Source organism: Phaethon aethereus (assembly GCF_964289735.1).
Source record: "Phaethon aethereus genome assembly, chromosome: 1".
Taxonomy (NCBI): domain Eukaryota; kingdom Metazoa; phylum Chordata; class Aves; order Phaethontiformes; family Phaethontidae; genus Phaethon; species Phaethon aethereus.
Window position 1 is genome coordinate 102,520,982 of NC_138575.1, and position 20,158 is coordinate 102,541,139.

At 38.3% G+C, this 20,158-nt stretch overlaps 1 protein-coding gene across 1 annotated transcript in view; it reads left to right on the plus strand.

Moving 5' to 3' along the window:
* Positions 1 to 20,158, plus strand: part of EPHA6 (EPH receptor A6) — a gene marked incomplete at its 3' end in the record, with an annotated part of 529,988 nt that overhangs the window by 402,514 nt on the left and 107,316 nt on the right. The window contains exons 10-12 of the mRNA XM_082011392.1: positions 2,509 to 2,579; positions 7,597 to 7,722; positions 16,678 to 16,863. Coding sequence (XP_081867518.1) covers positions 2,509 to 2,579; positions 7,597 to 7,722; positions 16,678 to 16,863 — 383 coding nt within the window. The remainder of the gene's footprint in view (positions 1 to 2,508; positions 2,580 to 7,596; positions 7,723 to 16,677; positions 16,864 to 20,158) is intronic.

Genomic DNA, 20,158 nt, shown 5'->3' on the forward strand with positions numbered 1-20,158 from the left:
CACTACAGTAGCTACCATTATGTGAATTTATGCTCTCTCTGCTAAATAATAAAGCTAGTTAAGTCTAACATTCTGTTGAAATTAATGGGAACAGTTAACATTGAAACATATTGTGACCTTAGATAATCTTAGAAGCTAAGTAAATATTCCTACGATTAATACAAACACTGACCAACTGTAGGATCTTTCAGAAATGAGGAATTATTTAGACAAAGACAAACTTCCAGAGAAAACGGTCGTGTGGAATCCTTACATGGAATCCTGAAACATAACTCATATGCTTCCTTTAGAAAAAACTGACTAAACTCAGGAATGAAAAAAATATGGAAATGGCTTGCTTTCTGTGTTTATTCCTCCTGTTTATGCTAATGTTAAGGCTATCAGAGATTCTCTTAGCTTTCTAACAACTTACTCAATGGGACCATTTCAATTATGTAAGATATGAATTCATTTTCAAGTGCTGTTTAAATGCAGTGATAAGAGTGTATGCCACAGAAGTCAGAGCAAGAAAACTTTGAGTAAATACCCAATTTACTCCAGGACTGGAGGCAAGTTTCTGTGTGAAAAATGGGATTCGTACCCTACAGATGGGCTCTGCTTCACTGTTTAGAATTAGCAATTTGATGAGCTGTCAAGTCACAGGGCTGCTGATGAGTCTATTCATAGTGGAGAGGCTGGGTTAAATGAGCACCTGCCTCTGCACTTTGCTGAGTGATTATCCACCAAGAGCAGGCAGGAGGCATGGCTGTCAATTGCAGAGAGAAAAATGAAAGTGCCAGAGACTTCGAGGCGCGGGATATGTGGTGAGTCGGGGGTCTTGGCTAAATTCCAGGAAATACGATGTTAAAGCTCAGTGTGATTTATTCTTATCATTACAGAAACTATTCCTCTCCAATTGTTCTGTAGCCAACACTTAAGAGGGAATGGGGGGCTGGAGCTGGAAGACTCCTCTGCTGGTGATTAGTCACTGGCTTCTGTTGTCAAACTTTGGGGGCACATGCATACATAGGAGGATTGGACAGGGTTAAAGCCTTGTTTCTTTGACTGTTCCCATGGGCAGACACTTTAAGCATAAAAGCTTGTCTTCAGTGTTCTTGGCAGTTGGCACCCCACAGACCAGTTGTTCAGGTCCTAAACATGGCACTGGCATGCTTAGTGGTCCCGGCGACTGGTGCAAAATCTCAGTTTTGCACAAAAAGCTGAGAATCCAGGTTGCTGTTTCCCTCCATAAGGGTACATAACCATGACAGTTTCTGAAGTTTCTGCCCTTCAGGTGTTCTTCATCACCTCTGTAGCAATGAATGAATTTGTGAGTGTTCCTACTCTGTTTCAGTAGTTTAAATGAACCATTGAAATGAGGTGACTGTGTTCACATATTTCTCCTATCTCCGTTGTTAGTATTTTACTGGATATACTATTTATAATTATAGTTCAGTTTAGTTTAGTTTAGTTTATAAGGCTGGTAATGAACACACAGAAACCAGTCATTTTTGTTCAAGCTAGTCTTGGAACTGAATGCCTGTACACCAAAGCACATGAGGTTTTCCACTGGGCTCAGTGCCCCAACAGCCCTTAGCCCTTAACCTAACCCTTAGACCAAAAGATTTCCCTCTGAATCATACTTCTTAGGCTGTTCAGTGAGTGAGAAAGAGCTTTAAGACTAAGAGAAAATACTTTGGTTTTTCTTGACTGAAACAGTTGCTCCTACCCTGTGACCCTCTAAATCAGCATTAACAGTCCTTCAGGTAGGCAGCATTCGGGCTGAGGGAGATTTCATTACAGGGAACCTGAAAGCTTGCCATGTGGCAGTTTTCTTCAACATACCCGTGCATTGTCAGGTAAGGTTGCTAACAATTCTTGAACATCCACAGATTTTTCTGTTGTTTGCCAAGGATTTGCAATTTCATAGCAATCATACAGGCATATGCTAAATCATCATACTCGCATAGCAGGTTATTTATTGTTTATCCTATATGATAGCTGCTATCTTAGAATAAATAATAAGTCAGGGCCTGGCTCAGACTGCACAGAAAAAAAAAGTGGTCCTGATGTGAAAAAATATTTTCTTTTTTCATGAAACATGGTGAAGTCATAGAAACTATTATCTTGTGAAGAAAATTTGAGCTTTTTTGACCCACTAGATATGAAAGTTAATAGGATGAGGTTTAATTAGCACAAACCATTGTATGCAAACAAGAATGCAGGGAAGTAATAATTTATTAAAGGATCAGGATTCTTTGGAGTAGTCAAACTTGGAAATAAAGTATTGCATCAAACTTGAACTTAAGTAGTCATTTTCATACTAATCATTCAACCATGATTTATTTTTATTTGCATGTAATCTGTTTGAGGTTCTTCATGCATATTTCTCTCTTTAGATTCTTAACTAAATATATATTTCAAATGCAAAGATTTTGGCTTTCATAAAAATGCAGATAAAACTTAATGTACATTTATTTTATGTATGACAAGTATTTTAATTAAAATTTCACTTGTTTTTCTTAAAAGATGCCAGTGGTACATAAAGGCCAAAATGAAATCTGAAGAGAAAAGAAGGGCTCATTTGCAAAATGGAGATTGTAAGTAGTTCAGTGTTGTGTTACATAATATCTTTATCATATTTTAAATGAAGAATGTTCATTGTTTTCTGTACAGCTTTTGCCTGTGATGTTTTAATCTGGCCACTTGAATAGTTTCTTATTGTCTACACCATCAACGGTATTAAATTTTATTATATTTGTCATTTTTTTATAACTGCTGAAAATACTATGATCAAGACAGAAGCTAAGTCACCAGAAGTTAAATCTTTTTTCAGATGACACCACTATATCCAGCCAAGTAGCTCTTTCTGTTAAGGAAAAAGGCACATTTCCCCATAAAGGATACTTCCTAGGAAGATTTGTTTGTCATTTGTTTCCAAACATGGTCAGAAAGGAAAGAAGACTAAAACCTTCCTGCTGGAGAGTTTGATATATGCCTCTGAGACCATGACTGAATTTGAGAAAAGCCTCACTCAGTGTCTTTCAGGCCACGGTAAATGATGACCGTATTTCATGTTGACACAAAGCTTCATTTCAGAGGCTTCTCGTTCATTTGCAGTTATCTCAGCATCACACTTGAGGGGGCAAGTATCTACTCATGTACGTGCTCCATAGAACCAAGGATAAAGAGGAATTACTGTGATTTAACCCAGCAGCTAAGACTGTATTGCCAACAATACTCCCTCCTTTACACTGAGCACTCAATGCCTCCATAAGTACATCCTTCATGCTAGCAGCAATATTTACCTGACTGCTGACTACCTACAGGTTTGGTATCCAGCATCTCAACTTGAAACAGCATGTGGGGCTGCGCAGTCTCTGCTGGGATCAGTAGAAGGATGACCTCTCCTGAACTGGCTGAAGTTGTTTAAAAAAAAGCTCCACTGCAAAATCTGCACTGGCTAGCATCGCCCATTCCTGTTCCCAGATTTGTCATGTCCACCTGTTACGTCCTATGCTTCTGCTGTGTGCAGAAGAAACCGTCTCCTGTTCATCCTACCTCTTTCCCTTGGGAGCTCAGTATGAGTCAGAGGAGGATTTCAGGAAATAAACTCTTTGAAGGGAGTTAGAAGGGGGACTGTTATCTTGCTGATAATATGACATCCCATGATGTCTGGTGTCCTCCCCATTTCTGTTTGGTGTGTATACTCTATCATCAGTGGTCCAAACAGCTGTTGCACACTACTTAATGAAGCCCAGCCACATTCATGTATCCTGAACATGTGTTCTTCACCTAATGTGTTTAGGCGTATCAGAGAATGAGCTGCTTTAGACTCAGCTACTAAGTCATAAGAGGAAGAAGGCAGAGAGGTGCTTAGTTCTTTTAAAAGAGATTATCTGGACCCAGCTGCAGTACCCTCCTCTTATCCTGGTAAATCTACATCAACTTCTGTTAATTAATTGAAAATTTTCCAGAACTTAATCATCACATGGCAGCAGCCTAAAAAAAGCTCCCATCCAGGTAGTCCAAGAGAAACAACATAAGTTCTTGGACATGCCATACTCAAGAACACAAGGGATATTAGCCATGCCAGAAAACAATGTCTTGCTGGAGCCTGCCAAACCAATCTGGCACCAACTCACTATCGCCACGGCCATGTCCAAGGAAGCAGACAGAAATTATCGGAAGCCTTCTAAATGGATTTGGGTATTTTTGTTCTCATCTTGCACCTGGCTCTCTGGTTGTTCCAGCTGTTCCAGAAGAGAACAAAGCAGCACAGTCCTCCAGGACCAATCCTTAGAGAAAAGGATCTCAAAGATTAGACCTGTTTGGCAAAAGCAATGTCAGCCATCCACCTGTAAATGAAAGGCATGAATTAGAAAGCACTGTTTTCAGAGTGAAGGACAGATTGCCTAAATTGCCTGAGGAGCAGCAAAGAGGAATATAAACTGCTTTGACAGTAATCAGTTAGTCTTCAAGGATCTGCTTTTCCTTGTACCTTTGAGCCCTCACTTGGTGCCTCTGTAGACACTCTTTCAAGTGACCAGCTCAGAGCTCATTATTTGCTCTTGTGACTTGCTGCATTTTCCAGATTTACCAGCTGTACTTGAAGCATTCCTTAAGGATGTGAGCTAAGTGCAGACTCTCCAAGGAGCCTCTTCAGACTAAAATACTAAATATCATTATAGAAAGGAAATGCTTACAACAACAACAAAAAATCCAATGTACTTTATCTTACCCAAAATAGCATTTTGCTGGGACTCAGGGAAAAGAAGAGAGTTTATCACCTCTGGAAGAAGGGGCAGGCAACTCACGAAGAGTACAAGGATCTCGTTAGGTCAAGCAGGGACAAAATTAGAAAGGCAAAAGCCCAGCTAGAGCTCAGTCTGGCTACAGTCGTAAAGGATAATAAAAAATGTTTTTACAAATATATTAACAACAAGAAGAGAGCAAAGGAGAATCTCCATCCCCTACTGGATATGGCGGGGAACATTGTCTCCAAGGACGAGGAAGAGGCTGAGGTACTTAATGCCTTCTTTGCCTCAGTCTTTAATAGCCAGTCCAGGTATCCACAGGGTATTCAGCCCCCTGAGCTAGAAGATGGGGATGGAGAGCACAATAAACTCCTCATAATCCAGGAGGAAACAGTCAAGGACATGCTAAACCCCCTGGACACCCACAAGTCCATGGGGCCTGATGGGATCCACCCGAGAGTACCGAGAGAGCTGGTGGAGGAGCTTGCCAAGCCACTCTCTATCATTTATCAGCAGTCCTGGTTAACAGGGGAGGTTCCAGAAGACTGGAGGCTTGCCAATGTGACGCCCATCTACAAGAAAGGCCGGAAGGAGGATCCTGGGAACTACAGGCCTGTCAGCCTGACCTCTGTACCGGGGAAGATTATGGAGCGGTTGGTCTTGAGAGTGCTCACAGGGCATCTGCAGGACAACCAATGGATCAGGCCCAACCAGCATGGGTTCATGAAGGGCAAGTCCTGCTTGACCGACCTGATCTCCTTCTATGACCAGGTGACCCACCTAGTGGATGAAGGAAAGGCTGTGAATGTTGTCTACCTGGACTGTAGTAAAGCCTTTGACAGCGTCTCCCACAGCATTCTCCTGGAGAAACTGGCAGCTCGTGGCTTAGACAGGTTTACTCTTCGCTGGGTGAGGAACTGGCTGGATGGCTGAGCCCAGAGAGTTGTGGTGAACAGTGTTAAATCCGGCTGGCGGCCGGTCACAGGCGGTGTTCCCCAGGGCTCAGTTCTGGGGCTGGTCTTGTTCAATATCTTTATAGATGATCTGGATGAGGGGATCGAGTGCTCCCTCAGTAAGTTTGCAGGCGACACCAAGTTGGGTGGGAGTGTTTATCTGCTGGAGGGTAGGAGGGCTCTGCAGAGGGATCTGGACAGGCTGGATCGATGGGCAGAGGTCAACTGTATGAGGTTTAATAAGGCCAAGTGCAAGGTCCTGCACTTCAGCCACAACAACCCTATGCAACGCTACAGGCTTGGGGAGGAGTGGCTGGAGAGCTGCCTGGTGGAAAAGGACTGGAGGTGCTGGTTGACAGCCGGCTGAATAAGAGCCAGCAGTGTGCCCAGGTGGTCAACAAGGCCAACAGCGTCCTGGCCTGTATCAGAAATAGTGTGGCCAGCAGGAGTAGGGAAGTGATCGTGCCCCTGTACTGAGCACTGGTGAGGCCGCAGCTTGAATCCTGTGTTCAGTTTTGGGCCCCTCACTACAAGAAGGATGTTGAGGTGCTGGAGCATGTCCAGAGAAGGGCAACGAAGCTGGTGAGGGGCCTGGAGCACAAGTCTTATGAGGACTGGCTGAGGGAACTGGGGTTGTTTAGTCTGGAGAAGAGGAGGCTGAGGGGAGACCTTCTCGCTCTCTACAACTACCTGAAAGGGGGTTGCGGCAACGAGGGTGTTGGCCTCTTCTCCCAAGTAACTAGCGATAGGACAAGAGGAAATGGCCTCAAGTTGCACCAGGGGAGGTTTAGATTGGATATTAGGAAAAATTTCTTTATGGAGAGAGTGGTCAGGCATTGGAACAGGCTGCCCAGGGAGGTGGTGGAGTCGCCATCTCTGGAAGTGTTCAAAAAACGTGTGGATGTGGCGCTTCAGGACATGGTTTAGGGGACATGTTGGCGCTGGATTAATGGTTGGACTTGGTGATCTTGAAGGTCCTTTCCAACCTAGTGATTCTGTGATTCTGTGATTCTGTGATTTTCCTTAAAACTTAGCTAGGGCTGTTATTTTTTCCTAAGGAGAAGTTTCCAAAAACTTTATTGTTCTCTTAATTTTCATGCCTGAAATGCTATACCTCAGGAGATGCTTTTGTTCAGATGGGTCAGAGACAAAACAGTGTAAGTGTTTGACACTAAATTATCAGTCGAATACCAAAGACTGTGTTTTCTAAAGGCCTTTGACTTTTTGTTCCTGTGGGACAGGATAAACTCTGGGACCTGTTTAGCCAGCAAACATGACACTAACTAGAGGTATAAATAACATTCAGAGAACCTAATACCTGTATTTCCTCTGTTCTTTACTCTAACACTGTTTATCAGTTGTCATTGCAAATTGAAAGGTTGTTTGGTGTAACAACGCACTGCAACAGTCCTGAAGAAGTATCCATGCTTTCAGTCACTGAGAACATCTCAGGAGGTTTGAGCACAGTCCAGCAGGACGTTGCTCACAGTTTTAGCCCGTCCTTCAGCCACAACTGGTGGCAGAGGCTTATCCTCTGTCAATGGAATTGTCACACTCAGGTCTTCAATGCCTCAGAAGCCTCACCTAAAAAAGCCATTTAAAAGATAAGAGGAAATGCTTAAGTCTATGCCCAGTTGATCTTTGAAGGACCTGGTGCTGCCAGCAGATGGAGACAACTCATGTGCATTCTACAGTTGGTTTCTGTGAAATCAGTAGCAAGCATTAGTAATTGTGGGTCATTATCATCTTCTGTTGAGTTCTGAAACTTTAAATGAGAAAGATTTAATGTATTGTTTTCAATCCTTTCAATTGTCTAGTCAACAAAAAAAAAAAAAGAGAAAACCATATTGTTACAGTATATGAATGTCAAAGAATGCTTGATTCCTAGTATTCTCTCTTTTTTGCAGTGCGCTTCCCAGGAATCAAAACATATATTGATCCAGACACGTATGAAGACCCATCTCTTGCTGTCCACGAGTTTGCAAAGGAGATAGATCCTTCAAGAATTCGTATTGAGAGAGTTATCGGGGCAGGTAAAAGTACACCCACTTTAAAAAATGTCTAGGCATGTCTAGGCTGCTTTTCTCAAGTCACAATGATAATGCAAGTGGTCAAGTATAGTACAAAATGTGGACATATTTCTCTGATAGCACCAGTTCACTCTCAGGTGTGGTTACATGAGGTATTGTATTTGGCTAATATTCCAAATGTGGGTATATTCAAATGAGGAGTTCTTGAGAGCCAGGCTCTCCAAAGCTTTAGGTTTATCCCAAACTTTTTTTAGGGCTTTATCAATTTTTTTACATAGGGTTGGTTTTTGGTTTGAGGTTTTTTTTTGCTTTGTTCCAAATGTACTCAAACCACTGTGTCACTCAGCATGTGCCATAGTTAGTGTTACACATTCTCTGTCGCTGAGGGGGAGATTAGATCAGAATGTCTTTCTGCAGGGAGGTAAGACCAGAATATAGAAGAATGAGCAAAAAATATTCTCAGAGAGAAAATAGGAGGAGTACAAGGGGGTAAAGGAAAGGCTGGCTTGGGACAGGCTTTCCTGTAGCTGTGTGGAGAAGGATCGTTGGCAGAGAGGGGAAAGGAAGCTCTGATTAGAAGGTGTAGACAATATAAAAGGTGACATGGAGCTGGGAAGTAGGATGAATGGGAAAAATAGCTGTAGGTTCTCCTCCTACATCCCTGTTTGTCAAAGTGTGTGATGGAGACAGAGACATTTGAACAATTCTTTTAGATCCTGTTTTGTCTATGGGGCGTTTACCTTATGAGAACATCTCACTGGGGACGTGTTTTCATTTCCCATTTCACAGCTCTTTGAAAATAAGTTTCAGAAGCTCATTAATCCTGTATGCATATTGACCTTTTTTTCCAAGGGAGATAACATGCCCCTTGTGTTTTCAGGGGTCTTACCCTTTGCTAATGTGCTACGTTTATAGGCATGTCTATTCTGTGCATTAAGGGTTATCCCCTTGTCTTAGCTTTGGTTTGTCAGGTTTTGCTACTCATGAAAGTACTGTGCAAGTATTCCCACGCATTCGCTTTTGGAAAGCCTTTGTAGGTATAAGGGCTCATGGCTGCTTTCTAGGGTTCGCTAGAGGTTCTGGTGGCAGCTCAGTGGTGACAGAAAACACACCTTTGTGGTTAACACAACAAAAGTGAAATACTTGAAAAGACCAGGGTCTTGTAAAACCATTTCTTGTAACTTGTATTCTGACCCTCTAGGGCAGATAGCATTTCATTACTGACCAGGTCCTGAGATTGTTTGCTCCCTGTTTTACGAAGCTGTAGTTTACAGAGGACTTTGAGAGGGCCTTACGAAGTTACCTAACTAGTGGATCTCAATGCATGGCTTGTGACCAACATGTAATTCAGAAGGCCCATCAACATTTCTCACAGTTATAAACAAATTAAAACAAAAAGCAGACTGACAAGGAGAGTCTGAAGTTCCTGTGGTGCATTACATCCTCTGTGTTGTTACCCACATGCTGTCAATGGCTAGGGAGCATTAATCATTTCTCAGTCCCAACAGAAAGGGAAGGTGGGAGAACTAAGAGTCTGTGACAGAAGTTTTGATGAACATAGGAACAGTATCCTGAGCTCTAATCCCAGCTCTGAAATTCAGTTTCTTCCTATGAAAGACTTTAACACAATACCTGTCTTCAGTTTACACAATAAGGATATTTCTCTGTGTCCTTAAGATATTAAGAATGACTGACGTTTTTAAATTGCTGTCTTAAAGGTACTTCTAATACTCACTACATAGATGTTTTGTCTTCACCTCCCTGTAATTAGTATGTTCCATATTCCAACGCTCCTCTTTGAGCTATCCATTCTGGGCTTTCTTTAACAATGCTGTTTTATTACTTACTAAGTAAATGCCAACATACAAATGCGCTTTTTTTTTTACCTTATTTACTTTCTCTAACTTTAATACCATCAACAAAAAACCCAAAATAATTCACATTACAACAGACTGCAAAACTCAGAGTTACATCTTGTAGAAGGGTGTCAAGTGGAAAAAAATTATATTAATTTGCTCATAGTGAGCCCACCAAAAAGCTCATGTTAGCAAGTATTATCAGGAAAATTACTATCATAAGACATAATGCACTGTGATCCTTCTCTTTTACCTTTGTTTTATATAGCTTAGTCACCTGAGAAAGGAGAACTATTTTTCAGCTGAGATCCCTCTTTTAATGATGTGCTACTACACTGATAGCAATGGAAGTGTCTCCAGGTGCTAAGAAGTGTTTTATGCACTAGAAAATGTCATGCAAATGATATAACAGAAATAAAACTTAACAACTGGTCTGTTAACAAACAGGAGAGAGAAAGTATCAACCTGAAAGTCAGAGAGAAAATTCTGTTTAACACTGCAGTCCATATCACTAGAGTACTTTAGAGTTTACCTGATTGCTTAAGCTAGATAATATGTAGCTGGCACTGTGCACCACTGGAATTATGAGCTTGAGAGAGCCCCCAGAGGGCTGACTTCTGCAGAAAACATTCTATCTGATTTCTTTTATTTCTTCCTTTTCTTCAGACATACTATAGCTATTGATGTCTAGATTATAAAGCATATTGAACTACACTGGTATAACTGCTGATTTCAAAGGGGTTGAATACGATAGTCAAGGATTGAGTTTATTGATTTTAGTTCAGATGAAAATTGTGTCCTTATTCTCAACTTAATTCATTTATGAAAATTCTGTACTCAGCTTCTCTCTCTTTTCTTGTATGCGTGGGAGTGAATTTTTGCCTGCTTGGGCATATTTTATTTTTATATTTTTTATCTTCTAAAATTACTTGGGTAATCTGCCATATTCAAAGATACTTGCCTAGCAGGACTTGTAAACAGGTTGCAATGAAATTTAAACCTATTTCCATGCAGGCAAGACACAGGTTAAATACCATGCCTGAGGTATAGCTGCTAGAGGACATAACATGGGATTATAATTCACAGCAGTCCTAAAACTTTCTTTATGCCTTCTCCCTAATTCTGTATTAAACATTGTAACTGGATATAACACAGATATCTTATCATAGGAGAATAAATTTTAAAATAAATTTAAATTTTTCACCTAAGTGAAACAAAAAATTAAAATAGTTTACAAAAGGAACATTAAAAACTTTTAAGAAGTTAATTAATAAATGCATTTCTTAAATTTGTTTTGTTTGAACATTTTATTTTCATCAATTATTTTAATTTTTAATTTCTGTAACTTTAATTTGTCAAAACAAAAATTATTTCTAGTCAAGAACTAAAAGTTTTAATTTTGAAAATGTCGAAGTGGAACATTGCAAATGTTTGACATTTTTTTTCTAGCATTTCTGGTCAAGAAATTTTTGAAACTGATCTTTTCCTGAAAGCAGTTTCCAATTTGGTTTTTCAATGGAAAAAGTCATGTCCAAAAGCTCTTGACAATTCACTAGTTGCAGTGCAGATGGCTCTGACACTCAAGGCAAGTATTTTTTCTAGTTTCTTTTTTCAGCTTACTTAATTCTGTACCCAAATTACCTTCTGAAGTATTTGGTAATTGTAATCTTGGATGATGTGAATTGGAAACGTACATTATATTATTTGCTGCTGAGTAATATACCTGATTTCACCTAAAGCTACTGATTATCTAATTTCTGATTACAGCACTGTTAAAAGTTAAAATCTCCTAACCACTCCACTTACCTCAGATACACATACACTATCATCTTGAAAAACACAGACTATTTATTATTTTTGTCCTATATTTCAGCCTCTGCTTAGAAGTGCAAAATCTAAGAGACTGAGTGTAATTACCGACTTGTGCTCTGTTGTAGAGGTACATCTGAATGCTGCATGAGGCATTGGGATTTCTGTGCAGTCATTTCTTAGCCATGTTACACAGACAATTTGGTCTGCCTTTGCTGCCAAGTACTAGTAACATAAGGGTAGTACTATGGGATGTAAAAAAAGAGAGCAAATATCTAAAATTGTTGCATACACACTGACTGCTCCACACAATGATGATTTTCCATCAGATACTAAAAACAGGTTCAGAGAAGGTGGCAACAAATGTTCAAACTGAAAAAGTAGCAAGATCTTCAAGTAGTAACAGCAGATTGGAAAATAGCCTTTAGTAGTTATAAAGTTCAAGATAACACTTGGCCTGCAATAGTCAAAGGCATCATAGCCAAAATGAAAAGAGAATGTCAGTACATTTAGTTGTAGATTTAATAAACGTTCCCATGGCAAGTTCATATCATTAGGCAGGTAATAATAGGAATGCAAACCATCAACAATTTAAGAAAGGATGCTGAGCTCACGAGATTACTTTGAGAAAAAATGGATTAGCGTAATCTCTTGTTAAAATCCGCTTTCAAGTCCTCCTAGTGGACATTTACCGCGCTGAGGTTTTTGAATGCAGCCACTATATTCTATGGAGCCACTTAACTGAAAGTTTGACCTCAGCTCTCCCAGTCTTCCCTTCTGGCATGCTTTTGGTGTTCCATTACATCTGCAAACTGTCCAAATTACTATCCTTCCTGGTGCTTTTGTGAAAATAAAGCAAGTAAAATACAGACTTTGCAAAGTGTTTTCTAAACTATCCATGCTTAACTTACACCATGTGGAGATGCATGAGAACTGCATTAAAGTAACAATACTGCACATAAGTCCAGATTCAAGATGGGTATGTAGTCAGATTACTTCCCCTGAGTGGCTTCCCATCATCTCCTACCTTATATCTGGTTCATCTGAGAAAAAAAAATACTGGTTTGTATACCTTTTGATTGAATGAAAGATTATCCAGGTTTATAGCTGTTAATGATCTCTTCTGTTAGTCTTTGCATAACTTCTGCTGCTATCTTGGTTCAAATTGGAGGGTAAAGGCAGTAGGGGAAACAGTTTACAATCAATATGGAAATTGCAGTTTGATCAAATATTCATAATAGTAAGCAGATTATAATACCAAAGGCAAAAGAGAACCTATTTGTAAATGCTTAACTTATGTGGGAGAGTGAGCGAGTGGCTGCGTGGTGCTTAGTTGCTGGCTGGGGTTAAACCATGGCACTTTCTTATGGTAACATCAACCAAACAAACAGGTATTATAATGAAGTTCACATTCTAGCAATAGTTACTGTTTAAATGGTGAAATTGATTAGTCCATTCCCTTTTATTTTATCCACTACTTATGACAAAGTTTTAATATAGTTTAATTTGATGTTGTATATTCTTGGATTCAAAACTCTTGGCCGAGGTTTTTTTTTTATCACTAGTATTAAATATTCCATGAGATCTCCCATTGGTTCATTACAAAGATCACTGGGTGCCTTTTTGCTGGCTCCTACAATTTGCCATCTATTCACTGCTGTAGATTTTCTTCAGATGGTCCCTTTCAGCCTTTCTTCGTATTGAGTTTGCTGCACCTAGACACGTTATCATACTGTTTGATTTTGTCCTGTCCATGACACTTCTTTTCTGCCCCATCACTTCTTGCTCTTTAGTTTAAGGCTTCAGCACCTCTTCATGGAAGGAATCCCCAAGTGCTCTTTGTCAAGTCTGTCTTAAAAGTTACAATTACAATTATCCTCTTCTCTTCTGTGTTAAAATGTTGAAACTCAAGGAAGAGGCCAAGTCTTCGATTTTTCACAGAGTACACTATATTCTTTTTATAATCTAAATCTTCTGCCAGTTCTCCCACAGGTCTAATGACTACAACTGGGGAAAATGAGTTGAGCTGTATTTGGTGCTATGACCTTTCAGTTCTATAAACAGCAACTGTCTGTGTTGCAAGACATTTTTTTTGATCCCATGTAGTAATACCACACTGCATATCAGACTTTTAAGTGACTGACTATTCCTGTTTCATTTTAAATAACACATATGTTATGACTAAATGAGAAAAGGGATGTGTGGTTTGCACAGGGTAATTTTCTAGACTGCTCAATTAGCCTCTTTCTGTATAACATACAGTAAGACATGTGGGGTTTACATCATTAAACCAGAGATTATTTACACTTTATTAAAACTGAGCAGACAATGAACTCTATCTTTTTCTCTAGTTATCACCAGCTTTTTCCCTGGAGCAAGGAAAGATGTCGACTTCATTGACATCTGGTTCTTAGCTTCTACTTATTACACATGCAGTCATGAACCTTTACTGCTGCAGGGTCAACATTTGTCTTGTTTATCTTCAAACTTGAGCAATGAAACTTAGATTCTTAGATTTTAAAAATCCCTTTTGTTGAATACATTCCCCTTTGACTTTAAAAACATCCAAAATTCTTTATCTGAATAAAAGTGTAGAAAAAATACTCTGGGATGAAATCTTGTCAAACTTTCTCAGTGTAAATAGTTCAATGCTTTATGTTATATCATTGATCTCCATCTAGTCTAAACCAGATCTAGAAGTTAGTACACATACCTTAGGATTCTAAATGTAGTAACTGTCTGTTCTGTGAGCTGATGATCACTTATTGTCTGTTTGACATCATGTCACAAAAAAAATTTCTGTTAGTCTTTATGTTCACCAGTTTATCAATCCCAGTATACAAGGGGAGTGAAATTTCTTCCTACCTGTCCAAATCATGCATCCAAAAAAAAGGGAAAAGAAACAGATCAGGAGAAGACATGATGTTCCTTCCCCTGCTTTGAATGTTGTATAGATGATAAAACTTGGGATTGTAAGACTTTCACTTGCCTCCTTCAGTTTAATTAATTTCAAAACACTTGATGAACAGCACTTTACAGTCCCTGAAGTATGAACGCCATTATTTCTGAAATTCTGAAGTTATAGTACTCTTCTATAATCTTAAAAGAGAAAAATTATTTATTCTATAGCCTCTGCTTTCCAAAATTGTTCTCAAAAATGAGATTTTGCAGTTCTGTAGACTTATTGATCATGAAATCTCTTTAAAAACCTGGATATTAAAGCTCTAGTATTTTTGGTTTTCACTGTTTCATTAAGTGAAAAAAATTGGAAATTTTTCTTATTTTAGGTATTTTAGTTTGAAAAGCCAGTAAGATGCAATAAGGTCATGGCTTTAGAGATGCGTTCTAGCACTGCTGGATGTATCACAGAATAGAAGATTGATATACTATGTCTCCTTCAAAACATTCAGGTTTCATGACTTTCTTTCATGGTAGGACTTGAGAAGTCCAAATTAGCCACTGATTTTCAGTGGCAGCAATCAGCAGACAAACTTTTAAGGAGAGCCTTCTAAGAGCTAAAGGGGCAAAATCATATAGGGGAATCCCTACCCAACTTCCTACTTTGTCAAAAGATTCCCAGAGCATTAGTCTGATGACATATATTTTCACACATTCACATACATCTTCAGGGAAGCACATGCTTTGATTTATTTTTTAAAATCAGGTAGAAATAAAACAAATTAGGTTTTTTTGGTAGCAAGAAGGCCTAGGACGCCTGGCTTTTGTTCACTGTTTAAGAAGCTGCTAATTTATTCAGATGTTATGTTCAGCATCTGTTAATTGTACTTTTGCACTTGATGATGTCTCTGTTTTGAAGTGAAAGACGAGCTATAAAATTGTTTTTTTATTCCCTCCACTATTCCTGGATCTTATTGGTTAATAAATCCTAATTTTACTTTAGTGGAAGTGACAGAACCTAATAAAATACACGCTATATGACAATTTCCATTCTAATCCTATAACATCAGGGAGTTATAATTTTCTGAAGTGAAGCTTCTGTCTTTAAGGCCTCTCACTTCTAGATTTGGTTCATGTCTGAAGCCACACTGTTACAGGATAGAGCTCTCTTATTTTGTTTTCTTTTGTGCTGTCCTTCAAGTTTAAGGAAAAATAATTCAACACTCAATGGAGGGCATAACAAATTATTTCCTCCAGTTAAGTATATATCTGTTTATGACTCATTTTTTGTTTTTCAACAGTTCTGATTCCAAAATGACTGGGGTAGAGAATTCAGTTTTGCAATAGAAGTACCCTGCACTGAGAAGTGCTTTGAACTATTTTTGTGAACATTGTTTTTCATTTACTGAATTATGACCCATTGAAAAACTGACCTGCAGGTATCCAGAGTGTATTTGGTAGGGGATTTACATAACTTCTGAGTGGTTTCAAGATTAAAGGAAAGTTGTGATTGCCATACAAACTAAATTAGTAAATGCTTAAAGGGCACGCAAGGAGACATGCATTCTTCAAAGGCCCTTACATACACCGGAAAACATCAGGTGAATTTGAGATTCCTCTTGTTACACAACTCAGTCCTGATTTGCTGAAACTGTTGGCCTTTGGCTGTCTGAATAGTGAAATATGTAATTAATTTCAAGTAGCTGTATAAGTTCATTTAAATTAATCATGTGCAAGTGCTTTGCTGGAGCATAATAACATTAAATACATTTTAAATGCGTTCTACAATTGGAGGATAGTCAGGTATTCTGATATTCTCCTGGCATTTCTTTTCATATAGATCTTACTACATGACACCCCTATAGATAGATATTGCTATAAATAGATATTTTAGATCATCATTAGAATTAAAATCTAAGTGTCATTACATTCCTTCCTCATAGCATGCTCAGTTATATCACAAACATATTGATATCAAAGTTCAGTCTAAAAGTGTCAGTAAAGCAAGATGAACCACACTGTGGAGGGCAGATGGTTTGGTTTTTGCAGTGAAAGTACAAGTCCCCATGATCTTGTGGTGTGGCACAAAGGAAAGGTGATTATTTGTTGTGAAGTAATGCTCAATATTTTGCTTTTCTGGGATGTCATGAAACTCGGGAACTTGAATATCCCATCCCTTATTTCTCTGTCCACTTCTTGATATACTTTCTTGAATACTTTTGCATTCTTGTTTCACTGACAACTACAAATAACTCTGAACTGTTAAAAAAGACAGCTTTTTAAGACAGCTATTGAAGATTATTTTGAAAAATACAGTGTTTAAGTTCAGTAATACAAACTCTACTTAGTTCTTCAGGCACTGTGAATGATCTAACAAGTATTTTATCTATTTAAGGTGAGTTTGGAGAAGTATGCAGTGGACGTCTGAAGACACCAGGAAAAAGAGAGATACCTGTTGCAATTAAAACCCTGAAAGGTGGCTATGTGGACAGGCAGAGAAGAGATTTCCTGAGAGAGGCTAGTATCATGGGACAATTTGATCACCCAAATATAATTCGCCTTGAAGGAGTTGTTACAAAAAGTAAGTTACTATTAATAGCTTTTTGTTGATTTTCCCATTTTGTGTTGTTTAGTATCAAAATTAAGCATTACTTCCATATTCAATATGAATTGTAATTCTCAGAAATTATTCAAATCATAGAGTGCAGCAGAAACTGCAGGTTGGGACCATAATAGGCAATTCATAGCCTATTTGTTTTCAATTAGAAATGTTTTCTTTTTATTTTTTAATAAAAATCCTCCTTATTCGTATAAAGTCTTTACATGTTCTTATGAAATAACACTGAAGAGTTTGCTTATAGGCAAGTGGAATACAGTAGAGAAAACCACAAATGTAACTGAGTTGACAATCAAGTCAAGTCATCATGTCAAGTAGCAGCTATAGTCTTCTTTCCTACAAGTACTCACTCTTTATTTGGTTGTGTTTTATTGAATTTGGTACCAAAAGAGATCAGTTTCCTATTTTAAAGAAATAAAATGTAAATTCTTTTAAACTTATTGTACACTTGCAAATGATTCACTAAAATTCCAGAATAATCTATGAAATGTCTTACCCTTTATACCTGTTGCAGCTGCCAAGATATTTCCCTTGCCTCTGAAATCTAGCATTTTTAGCGGTGTTATGGGCTTTTCTGAAATGCTGAAATATCTAGTTATCATTTAAGTATTAAGAAGAAGTCTAATTAACATGCATGTAATTTCTTTAATACCCGCTTTTTGCAGTGATGAATTAAAAAACTCATAAGGTATACTCTTCTGAAAATTAATCGTTGCCTCAACTAAGCCATGTTGTTTACTGATTTGCAGTACTTATATTTTTCTTTTAAAGATCAAGTGTTGTGTATTTAAAACAATTATGTCCTCTTACTGTCACAGTAAATACAATGAATATGTTATGCATACTTCCTGTTTTCACCTTGTTACAGTATCAAAAGCTATGTTCAGAAAGCACAATGCACTAGAAAAAAGAGGAAATTATGGGTCCTGAAGTCATGTCATTGGAATGGAATTTCAATAGGTTTACAGGATGACGTTGTTGAAATTTGTCTGTGATTCTAAATTAAGATGAAAAGGATGGGTTTTTTTTTCTTCACACACTGTTGCAAGGATAAATTCATTATTGTTTAGGAAAGTTTGGTTACTAGATTAACAGAATCCATTACACTGCAGACTTCTGGAAAGATATGCCTTAGTCTTCTCCATTGCTCTCCCCTCGGTAGCTGCTCTGCTGACAACAACCAGAAACATGAGTTAATACTGGCTGAGCAGCACTGGAGATCTTCGTCAAGAGATGTAAATATGTAGGAACTTAACTTAATTGAATTTAGCTCCATGCTTCATAATGAGCAGTATAGCAGCAATGAAATTCCACCAGTCTTCACCAACATGGGCAGTTTATGAACCAGTATCACAGGTATGACTAGGATCCATGTGTTGGATCCCAGTGTATGTCTCATTTCTGAAAAAGGCTAATGGCTGTGATTTATGAACATTGTTTAAATCCAATTAGATGGTGCACGCAGAGTACAATATAATGTATTTGGCAATGGCATGATTGTTTAATCTTTGCCGCATTTATAAATTTTCTTTCTGTAATGTCTCATTATCAATCTAGAGAGAAATGAAGATTGCTTTAAGAAAACAGAAGCAAACAGATAAATCAGTGCTCCAACATGAGAGTATTTGTTCCTATTCTACAGGAAAAGTGATTATCGTCAACCTTAAGTCAAGAAGTCATCATTAGCAGTTCTGCTTTTCTCTAAGGAGTCAAAAAACTTTATTATTGGTTTTGGAATATTTGCTTAGAGGTAATAAAAAATAGTAGGTGTTACTGTTATAGTCACACTGTCCTATAAAAATATGCATGTCAGATATAAAATAAGTAGAGAAAGTTTGAAAGAAAATATTTCTGGGTCAGGCAGATTAAAATAAAGGAATTATATAGCAATAATTATAGAATGAAAGAAATACATGAGTTATCAACAAATTTCACCCTAGGGCATGGAAAGTGCAAGTGTGAAAGTGTAAAGGACAAAGTTGTGGAGTACTGCTCTGCTGCAGGGAATAAGCTGGGAGGCAGGCTGAGCAATGGACACGCGCACTCTGCTATGCTTTGCTTTTGCCGGTTTATAGGATGTTGCTTTGCATTTATACTGCCCCATCTGTGGTATTTAGAGAATAACATGGCGTTCAGCTGGGAGCAGAACAGTTACCTTGCATTTCATTAAATCCTAGATCTAGCATTGCACAAGCCCATACGGGACAGAAATTTCCTATAACTAAAAGGTGTGCTGTAAAAGTGAGACAGAACCTTGTCCTAGCCGAATTATTTATGTAATGATAGCATGATTAAAAGGTGTTTTGTGTTAAAACTTAGATTAATAACAGCAGAAACTATTTATCTGATGTACATTACAGTTCCACTAGCCTATAAAGGAGCACTGGGTGCAGTAAATTTGACTAATAGGTGTGTAATGCTGTTCTTAGCACATGCTTTCCTCTATGTAACCATTAGTCATTAACTTCTAGCAGCTGCTGATAGGTATTGCATCAGTTTGTAAGCAATACCTTCCATTACAGTGTCATTGACTATTGAACAAAAAAGAAAAAATTTGATTGTAATAAGCAGAAGTGCTCTGCCAAATCAACAGCTATTGACTGGGGCAATAACAAATTTGCCTGTTCATTACAAATGAGAGCTTTTATCTGGTACTAGCAGCTAAGCAGATGTTAACTTTTAAATGATACTTTTTTCAAAATTGCTATGGAATATGTACTATACAGGATAAAAAAATGCTAAACTAAGCCTGCTCAGGAGTAGATCTGAAACAGAGTTTTAATCCCTTTTTCTGATTGCTTCATTTCTCATTTGTCCTAACTGCAGTCCCTAATCACAGAGAGCAGTAGGCAGAACAGTTGCTGTCGCACAAGCTTTCTGTTAGCAGAGAGTTCATTTCAAGGGCAATTTGCTGGGCCAAGGCAAATACACAGAATCTGGATCCGATAGTTTGCTTATATGACTAATCAGAAATCACAAGGGAAACTTTATTCCTGTTTTGTTTGTTTTAGCAACCTCATTCCTTGCATGGTTTGCCACAAAAGGCCGCCTATTGCCTTGCAAATTGATAAGAGATGCTTATGCACTTTATAAAAAAGCTCATGTTTCCCTTTCAAGTCATATCAGCACAGTGACAATTTTGGGACCTCTTCTTGGGTGTGTCAGGGCAGGTTCAGCCAAGTTGTAGGTCAGTGTTCACGCTGCTGCCATTTCATAAACAGGTATAAGAAAAATAAAACTTCTTTCTCGAGCGCAAACA